This window comes from Neolamprologus brichardi, chromosome 4 (assembly GCF_056152115.1).
Source record: "Neolamprologus brichardi isolate AB-2024 chromosome 4, ASM5615211v1, whole genome shotgun sequence".
Classification (NCBI taxonomy): domain Eukaryota; kingdom Metazoa; phylum Chordata; class Actinopteri; order Cichliformes; family Cichlidae; genus Neolamprologus; species Neolamprologus brichardi.
Genome location: NC_142107.1, coordinates 10,445,788 through 10,455,257, shown reverse-complemented (window position 1 = coordinate 10,455,257; position 9,470 = coordinate 10,445,788). Strand labels below are relative to the sequence as shown.

Genomic DNA, 9,470 nt, shown 5'->3' with positions numbered 1-9,470 from the left:
GGATAAGGCATGTGTTTGGCTCCTTCACATAGTGGACATTGAGTTGTTGTGTGGGACACCAGTAGTCCATGTCTGTTGCTGTAACAGTCGTTCATGTTTAGACTGATGTCATTCCACTGCTGCACTCTGCAATAGTTGTTGCATGTGGGGGATTCTGCTGTTTTTGTTCCCCAGGGATTGTTTTACATCTTTTATTTCCATATTTGCTCCCCGTGGAAAACATATCTGGAATTTGTTATTGCCCAGATGATCAATTACGTCTGTGCACTCAGTCTTACATTTGTCATTGATTTTAACCAGCTGAAAGTAGCCCAGGTCATCGGTGGAGTGACCAACTTGAACTGTTTTAAAGCATCATTTAAAAAAAACAAAAAACTTTCTATCTTTTTTTTTAATGGCATTTAGCCTTCCCTTTGTACCAATGTAAAAGACAGAATAGTAATGTCTTGCCTTAACCATCTTCTTATTTTTATTTAAAGGCTTTAAGGCCTCCAGCACTGTGCAAGGTTGAACACAGTCAATGCTGTGTTTGTGTGTGTCGTCTGAACTGGATTTCACTCTGAACTGATGGTCATGTGGGTCCTGAAGGAAATCAGAATGGGAAAATGGAAGTTAGAAGCTGTTAATGTACCAAAAAACAAAATGTATTGCATTTTTTTTCATAATCTCTATCAAAGCCTTATCATTCTTGCTTTTTTTGTTTTGTTTTTGTTTTGACTTGGATCAAGACAAAAATGACTTTACTCCGAGAGTCTGTGTCTTTGATCTGTAAACAGATTTTGCCAAAAGGTACATTCCACGTCATATTTCTATTATCATCACCAGTTGAGAAACCACTCTTGCACACTTCTATGAGTTTTTCACAGACATGGAAGGTCATGAATACATCACCTGCATCTGTGAATCTGAGAAAAACTTCCAGAAATGACAAAGCTTTGCAGAGGGTTCATGTGGGACAGAAGCTGTAGACAATTCCAGTGTTGTTGGAATGAAAATGAGTCACATTAATGCAACTCTGCAACATATACAACCTATGAAAGTGTGTTTCACCAAACACTTGTCCGGTCTTTGTGGGAGGGACATGTCTTCTCGAAACACATGTAGAGGAACAGATGTACTCGCTGGAGATTCTAACGGTCAATCATTGTGATGAAACAAGCAAAGACTTCATCAGTGAGGAAAAAGAAAACATCAAACACCAGTTCTGCATTTTTATGTCCTTATAATATATAAAAAATAATAATAATGAACTAAATACATCAACTTCTTTTTTCAGTTTCAGCTTCAACAGTTCTGCTCAAACTAAAATAATTATTTCACAGTGGAACAAATATCACCTAATAATGCAGACTTAATGGGACAATGCCATTACATCACAGGCTTGATAATTCATAATTCGTGTACAGAATAGTCTTAAATTGGTCACATAGTCTGTGCATATCAATATGAAAATGAAAAGTGAAATAAAAACCAGCTATGCTCCTTTGACGAGAAAACCCAATGCCAAAAAAGTTGGGACAGTAAAATATAAAGAGACCACATAGGGATCTCTCCAGATCTTCTCCAAATCTTTTGATATTATGTATAGTAGATGAGGAGATACTCAAAGTACCATTTTCTACATTGAGGAACATTATTCTGTCATTTTTGATATGTTTTTAAGACTGGTAAATCTCTGGTTTCTATACTTCTGAGAAACTCTGAGATGCTCTTTTTATATTAGTCATGTTACTGCTGCCAGTGAACCTAGTTAGCTGCAAAATGTTTCTCCAGCTCTTTTCAGTGCCACTTACTTTTCAAGACTTGTGTTGTGCCCATTATATTATTCTAATTTAAATATTTAGTTTGTTTTCTATGTTTTATTGTGAATAAAATATGAGTTTATGAGATTTGCAAATCATTAAACTTTTTTTTATACACATTTTAAATAATGTCCCTATTTTTTTGGAACTGGAGTTGTAACTGCCACTGCTCATTCGCACAATACAGAAATCAGATTTGGGGGTAAGTTATAATTATTTTATGAAATATAATTAATGTTTTTAATAATAAAAGATAACCATCTGGTTTCTGTTTTTCATCTAAACTATTGCTATTTTGATCACTTTTGTCCCAGTATGCTTGCCCTAGTTTTAGCGTTAGCCTTCATGTTGCTTCATGTTGATATTTTTGCTAAGTTTTCGGAAAGCATGTTTTTGCTATTAATGGTTAACCTAATTCACTGTAGACGTCTTAATTTAATGTGTCGCAACTTCACAACAATGTCTATTTTCCGACACTGCGGATAACTTGATTAGAGGGAACAGATAACCGCTCGACACCGGGCTGGGACTGCTACATGTAGCTACATGACCTACTACGCACTCTACCACTGAATATTTTCACGAAGAGAGCGCAAAGCGCATTTAGACTGAGCAATGCACAATGGGTCTGTTGTCTCACTTCACTGTAGCCGTGCTCCTCTTCGCATTTTCTTTATTAGCTTGTTTGTTCATGAACCGCTTTTTCACCAGTGAAGCCCGACGACAGATTGGGTCAATTTGGGATGAGCAACATGACATCACGGCACATGGACGGCTTGTTTATAATCCCGCAAAGCCACAGAACAATTCAAGTCGGGATATACACCCTGAAAGATCCCAGAAATGTAATATTTCCAGAGGCAGTGAATGCGCCATGGCCCCAGAGAGTCGGTTTGACTGTGGCAGGGACAAACTGCTCAGCCAGAGCGAGTGTGAGGACAGAGGATGCTGCTACGCCCCTCTGCCTGACTCCGCAGGACCACCCTGGTGTTTTTACCCCCGTGTGTATCCTGGCTATAAAATGGGACCCCTCATACCTACTCCTCGGGGTCAGGGTGCCTCACTGACTCGTGCCAGCCCCTCCTACCTCCCCAAAGATATCTCCACTCTAAGACTAGATGACATACAAGAGACAGCAGACTGTTTCCACCTCACAGTAAGCGTTCATCCCCAAACATGTGATCAAGACAACACAGTCAAGGATAATATTTTAATTTTATTTTGCTTTATTTTTATGTTTGAAGTAGTCCAACAAATCTATTTTATAAAAGCATGTTTGTCTTGAATGTCCTTGAATTAACCCAGGAATGAATATTTATGCTGACTTTTCCAGTAATTTTCAAATAAAACACACAAATAAAGAGTCCTACCAGTTGGACAGGCACCACAGTTTGAGAAAAACCTGAGTATTAGACCCTCTATTATTTTACATATTTTGTCATTTCAAAGAAAAATAGTTATCAAACTTTTTTTTCTCTGAAGTTAAAGGACCCATCATCTCAGCGGTATGAAGTTCATCTGCCAGGCGGTGTTCCTCAGAGCAAAGCCAATACACAGAGTGTCCTCTATACCACTGAATACCAGTCTGACCCATTTGGCTTTATAGTGCGACGGAAATCCAATGGAAGGGTAATGTGAGTAGTTCACTTCATTTTTAATGTATTTGAGGATGGACTATATAGTGAGTTTCATCATAGTGTCTATCAATAACTTACTCTTATTTAGTCAGCTTGTTCATATTTGCCCTGTTATATCTGTTCATATTTATCATTTTGTGCTGGTAGTTTTTTCATTTCACTTATACGTTTAAATCACTTTATTTTTTGTTTGTACACATCCTCTGCCTGTTTAGTATGAACACCACAGTTGCTCCTCTGCTGTTTGCTGACCAGTACCTGCAGCTGTCTACCACACTGGCCTCTTCTTTTGTGTCTGGCCTTGGGGAACATTACACCTTACTCCTCTTGGATCTAAACTGGACTTCCCTGACTCTCTGGAATAGAGACATGGCACCTCATGTGAGTCTATTGCAGTGGTTCAATAACAGTCGTCAAACTCAAAGGTTAGGAGCGCCCCCTTCTGGACAGATACTCAAACGATTTAGACTGAACGTCTGGCAGCAGGCATTCATATTAAACAGTCTTTTGTAAGCTTTCTTTATGCTGTTGACACTGTCTTTCCACACAGGCTGATGCCAACCTCTATGGCTCCCACCCATTTTACATAGTACAGGAAGAGGATGGCTTAGCACATGGAGTTTTCCTTCTAAATAGCAATGCAATTGGTACTGAGCTCTCTGATCCAACATCCCACATTTTTGAATTCACTTTCCATAGAACAGATTCTAGGATCTGATGCCATTTCACTGACTTCCCAAATGTTTCTGTAGAGGTGATTCTACAGCCGACCCCTGCTCTCACCTGGGTGTCCACCGGTGGAATCCTGGATCTCTACATTTTCTTGGGTCCTGACCCTCAAAGTGTTATACGACAGTACCTTCAGATCATTGGTATGCAGCATGAGTGTCTGGCTGAAAGCATGTGAGCGTTTGTGCATTTGAACGAGTCCTGAGGCATCAGAAAAAGAAGGGATGCATTTATGTGTTTCAGAGTTATCATTTATCTGTCCCCAGGCTATCCTATGATGCCTTCTTATTGGTCGCTGGGCTTTCATCTGTGCCGCTGGGGTTACACGACCACTAATATGACCCGAAAGGTTGCACAAAGCATGCATGATGAAAACTTTCCGATGGTATGAAATTCATAGAAGATTCTCCATCTGTGCATTTGCTTTATACATTTGTTTAAGAAAGTATTCAAATTTTTATTTTTCATTCTAAAATTTCATTTTCGATTGATTACATTAACGATCCATGTGTAACAACAGTAACTCTAATGATAGTTAAAAAATGAATTGAAGGCAGTTTGTCCTCAGTTTTTCATATTTACTTTTTTAATTACTTGTTTATAAGGTGGCTGATGCGCCAAACTGTCTAACTGAATGAAAATATCTTTAGAAGTCTTAGGCACTCACTGATTTTATGTGGCAGCTGGAGTCTTCATTAAACTACTTTTTTCCTGAGAATATTTAAGCGTTTTCACCAACAGGATGTACAATGGAATGACCTGGATTATGCAAACAAGCGAAGGGTATTCACCTTTGACCCCTGGAGATTCGGGGATCTGCCAGAAATGGTGGAGGAGTTTCACAAGAGAGGCATGAAGTACATCCTTATTCTGGTGTGACATCTTTGTGTTTAAAAGACCTGACAAACTACTATATACATATATACTTTTGCATTTGAAGTTGATGCAAACAAAGCATTCTTTCTTGCTTTCACTGGAGCTAAAATTAGGTATTAACCATATTTTTCCAGTGGAGGGCAGCAAAAATGTCCTAACTTTTGACTGAGGCTCCTCATTTATGCTACAGGACCCAGGGATAAGCAGCAGCAGCACCCCAGGAACGTACCCTCCCTTTGATGATGGACTTAAAAGAGATGTCTTTATCAAAAACGCTACAGGGCAAATCCTGATAGGGAAGGTGAGATAGGGTCGGGGTGGGTGGATAGGGGGCAATATGTATGTAGCATTTTTTTTTTAAATCTGAAAATGTGGGGTTGTCATATTCTGTATACACAGGTTTGGCCAGGCCCAACAGCCTTTCCTGACTTCACGAACCCAGACACCAGACAATGGTGGGAAGACTGCATCAGAGATTTTCATTCTAAAGTTCCTGTGGATGGTCTCTGGATTGTATGTGTACACAGGACAGGGTTGTAATTCACAAATAATGTGCATGACTTTTTTGAAATGTGGACATTTATTATGCACTATAAAATAAAAAATGCTTTCCATGTTTTTCTTTCCACACAGGATATGAACGAGCCAGCCAGTTTTGTGCAGGGCTCGGTGGAGGGCTGTCCTGACAGTGACCTTGAGAACCCACCATACACACCAAGTAACACATTTAAAAGCACATAAACATTTAGATGTTATGTTGTTGTTTTTTTTAAGACAAAATGTTATTCTACAAAACTCTCCGACACACAGGTGTCGTTGGAGGACGGTTAAACTCAGGAACCCTCTGTATGTCGGCTCGGCAGAAGATGTCATTTCACTACAACCTGCACAATCTTTACGGACTCACAGAAGCTTATGCAACACACAGGTTGGGCCAGGATGTGATTAGACACAGTTGCACAGTTAGTTGTTTTGTTGTGGATGAAAGAATGAGTAATAAATATATAGTAACACTTTGTAAAAATGATAATAACAGAAATCGAATGCTTTTACCATCTGGTCATATAACTTCTCACTTCCTGGGATGTCTTGTAGGATTCAGAATTTGAATTTGGGATAATGGTGCCCAGTGTTACAGATTATGTACATGTAGCTGTTCTTTGTGGGGTTTTTTTTTTTATCCTGGGGTTTGTTGCCATCCTCAGTGCTCTGCTGAAGATACGGAGGAAGAGACCCTTTGTGCTGTCACGCTCCTCTTTCCCCGGCATCGGGCGCTTTTCTGGAGTGTGGACAGGAGATGTCAGGAGTGACTGGGAGCAGCTCAGATTCTCAATTCCTGGTGAGGAAATATCAGTTTTGAAAGGTCACATGAACTGGCTTTTTGAGATCCTCTCATCTCGTAAGAATATTGACCCAAAACATCAGAATTGGAATGTATTTTTGAAGTTACCACAGCTTGATAGTGAATTGACTTAGATGGAGCTTTTGCACCTGTCCCCTCCAGCGGTGCTGCAGTTCAGCCTGTTCGGGGTCCCTCTGGTGGGAGCGGACATATGCGGCTTTGGAGGCAACACCACTGAGGAGTTGTGCGTTCGGTGGATGCAGCTTGGGGCCTTCTACCCATTTATGAGGAACCACAATGACAAGCCCAATGCTGTGAGACACGGATGCTGATACTGGTTATGTTTATGGTCTGTTAATTCAGATGCACGTGCAAATTGTTTAGTGACAGTAACTGTCAGGGGAGTTATATGATGAAGAAGAGGTTTATCCAGCATGTTTTTCTTTTCTCGGGTCATGTAGAGACGTCCATCTGTTTCATCTATTATTGAAAAGGAGTAACTCAATCTCTTCACTGTGTGTGTGTTTGTTTTGTCCCTCAGGCTCAAGAGCCCTATGTGTTTGGGCAGCGGGCCCAGGCAGCCATGCGGAGTGCGCTATATCTCCGTTACTCCCTACTGCCATTCCTTTACACACTCTTCCACCATGCACACGCCTCTGCTGAAACTGTGGCCAGACCTCTATTCATGGAGTGTGTGTCCTCTTCATAGCTATTCTTCCCTTACTTTTTTGGTACTCTAGTGTAACGCATAAGCAAAGCCATTTAGGCCATCACAGTTCACTTTTCATCTTTCTTTTCCTCTTCCCTGTATGTCCATCGCTCTTAGGTTTCCCAATGACCCTAACAGTCGGACCATAGACAAACAGTTCCTGTGGGGGAGTTCACTTCTTATTAGTCCAGTTTTAGAGCAAGGGGCTGTAGAACTGGCTGCATACCTGCCCCCCGCCACTTGGTACAGCCTGCACAATGTGAGTCACTCAGTCATATTCAGCCGTCTCTGACAACACCACTAGAATGTATGAGCCACACAATAATAAATCATGTATGAATCATGTATGAACCATGGAGGGACGTGACATTAGTGTTTACTGGATTTACAACCTTATGTTGTGTTTTGGCCTCTCAAGGGTCAGCCTTTCTACAGTAAAGGGCAGTTCCTGCTCCTGCCAGCTCCTCTGGACACCATCAATGTTCATGTGAGGGAAGGACACATCATTCCCCAGCAGGTGGGTGTTTGTTTTGGGGGGAAAAAAAGCAAATGTTTGAAGATCTTGATTCTGTTTGGAGACAAAATTTACAGGTTTGATGGAAAAACTGATTTTAAAAAGGGCTTGTTAAGTTATGCTTGAGTTCAGTATAAAAGAACAAAGCAAAGCACATCGTTTACTGGATAGTTATTCATTCAGACATTGCAGTTTACCGTAGTCATTATCAGTACATCACTTCACCCTGTGATGCTTTTCTTTATAAGCAATACAGCTCTTTGAAGGAATTATTTCGCTACATGGGAGAAATCTCTTTTCATCCACAGTCTCTATGATCAAATGTTGACCCATTACTGTCACGACTTCCTAGATGAGGTGTTAAAGTTCAAAACTAGCTGAGACACTTGGAAGAAAAGAGGATGTTTTGTAACTTAACATCATATTTTCTTTGATCTTCCCTTTTCTTGTGCAGGAGCCTGCTTTGACAACCACAGCCTCACGCAACAACCCTTTCTTCCTGACTGTGGCGCTGTCAGCGGGCGGCTGGGCCCGGGGCGACTTGTTTTGGGATGATGGCGAGAGCGTCGACACTTTTGAAATGCAAAATTATTGCTACGTTGTCTTCACTGCTGAACAGGTAAGTAGAGATTATTTATATTTCCATATGTAAAGCAGCAGAGACTTTGCTATGCATTGTGATGCACGACTGCTTGATGCAAAAAGTGTGAATGAGGGACAGTGTTTCACACACATCTCTGCCTTTACTTCAGTCTCAGGTTGTGAGTAACCCTCTTAAGCTGAATGGGGCGCTGGACAGTCTGGTGCTGGGAGGGCTGCAGGTTTTTGGGGTGCCTTCACCACCTCGTTACATTTTAGCAAATGGGGAGAAAGTCAGGGACTTTACATATCGCACTGACACCAAGGTGAGCTTTTAACCAGCAACATATAAGCACCACTACTTCCATCATTTCTTTGCCTCAAATAAACTTTTGTCTTTCTCCTCCCTGTCTCGTCTCGTAGGTTTTAGCAGTGACTAGTCTGGCCTTACCCATGTCAGAAGTGTTTACGGTCCAGTGGGTTCTCTAGTACACCGAGTTTCATTTAAAAGAAAAAAACACCCATTTTGTGCACCGTAGACTTGCTGCATCTCTTCTTCAAAATTGCCTGGAATTTGGATCAGCAGGTTTGTTGAAAAAAAAACAAAACAAAAAAAACAAAACAGGACATGATAATATCAAAGCACAGGAGCCACCGTGGTATATCTGGTTTGCATGTCCTAACTGCTACACTCAAAACTGTTTAATGCCTTGAAAATTTTTTTTTTTTTATAACTATTTTAATTGTTTGTATTTTTGAAAATGATTTTTGCATTTATTTTTTTGTAAAAAAGTTAAAAAATAACTTGAAAATAATTCGAAAATTGTTTGTCTGCAGCACTTGTGTAGCATTTACTATGATGAGATGTCACGTTTACTGTGTCCTCTGAACAGTTTGATAAAAGCCAACCATGATGTAACTGACTCATAGCTGGATGAATCCTTGAATGAGGGTGATCATGCTCCCTCTGAGCAAACAAACTACTGCACACTTTGTATTCTGAGTGGTATGTATGTATGTATGGTTGTATGATTTACATTAAGCATATTATTCAAGTGGGAAATAACCCCAAAAAATAATCAGGTTTGTACTGGCAGGTAAAGGCAGCAGTGCTGGTGTGTGAAGCGCCTCTGACCAACTGTATTCAAGCCTTTGCCAGTGACCTTTAAAACGTCACTTATGATGAAAAAGCTCTGCTTTTTTATGATAGGCTGGGGCCGATGACGACTGCGGATGGTGTGAAATGCATTTGTATTTTCAAATGCTGCCATGCTCCAACTTT

General features: G+C 40.4%; 1 protein-coding gene across 1 annotated transcript; it reads left to right on the top strand.

Moving 5' to 3' along the window:
• The first annotated feature begins 2,137 nt into the window (after positions 1–2,137).
• gaa (alpha glucosidase) lies at positions 2,138–9,107 on the top strand. The gene is made up of 19 exons (XM_087839782.1): positions 2,138–2,958; positions 3,285–3,436; positions 3,655–3,820; positions 3,990–4,086; positions 4,192–4,311; positions 4,435–4,553; positions 4,910–5,041; positions 5,235–5,345; positions 5,444–5,557; positions 5,678–5,762; positions 5,855–5,972; positions 6,250–6,383; positions 6,549–6,700; positions 6,928–7,076; positions 7,213–7,354; positions 7,514–7,612; positions 8,064–8,228; positions 8,362–8,514; positions 8,612–9,107. The coding sequence occupies exons 1-19, from the start codon at positions 2,425–2,427 to the stop codon at positions 8,675–8,677; spliced, it is 2,808 nt and encodes a 935-aa protein (XP_087695908.1). The 5' UTR covers positions 2,138–2,424; the 3' UTR covers positions 8,678–9,107.
• The last annotated feature ends 363 nt before the right edge of the window (positions 9,108–9,470 follow it).

Coding starts and splice junctions, on each gene's coding strand:
- gaa (XM_087839782.1), top strand. CDS start 2,425: ATGGGTCTGTTGTCTCACTTCACTGTAGCCGTGCTCCTCTTCGCATTT. Junction 4,312..4,434: donor ACAGTACCTTCAGATCATTG/GTATGCAGCATG, acceptor ATCTGTCCCCAG/GCTATCCTATGATGCCTTCT. Junction 8,229..8,361: donor TTGTCTTCACTGCTGAACAG/GTAAGTAGAGAT, acceptor CCTTTACTTCAG/TCTCAGGTTGTGAGTAACCC.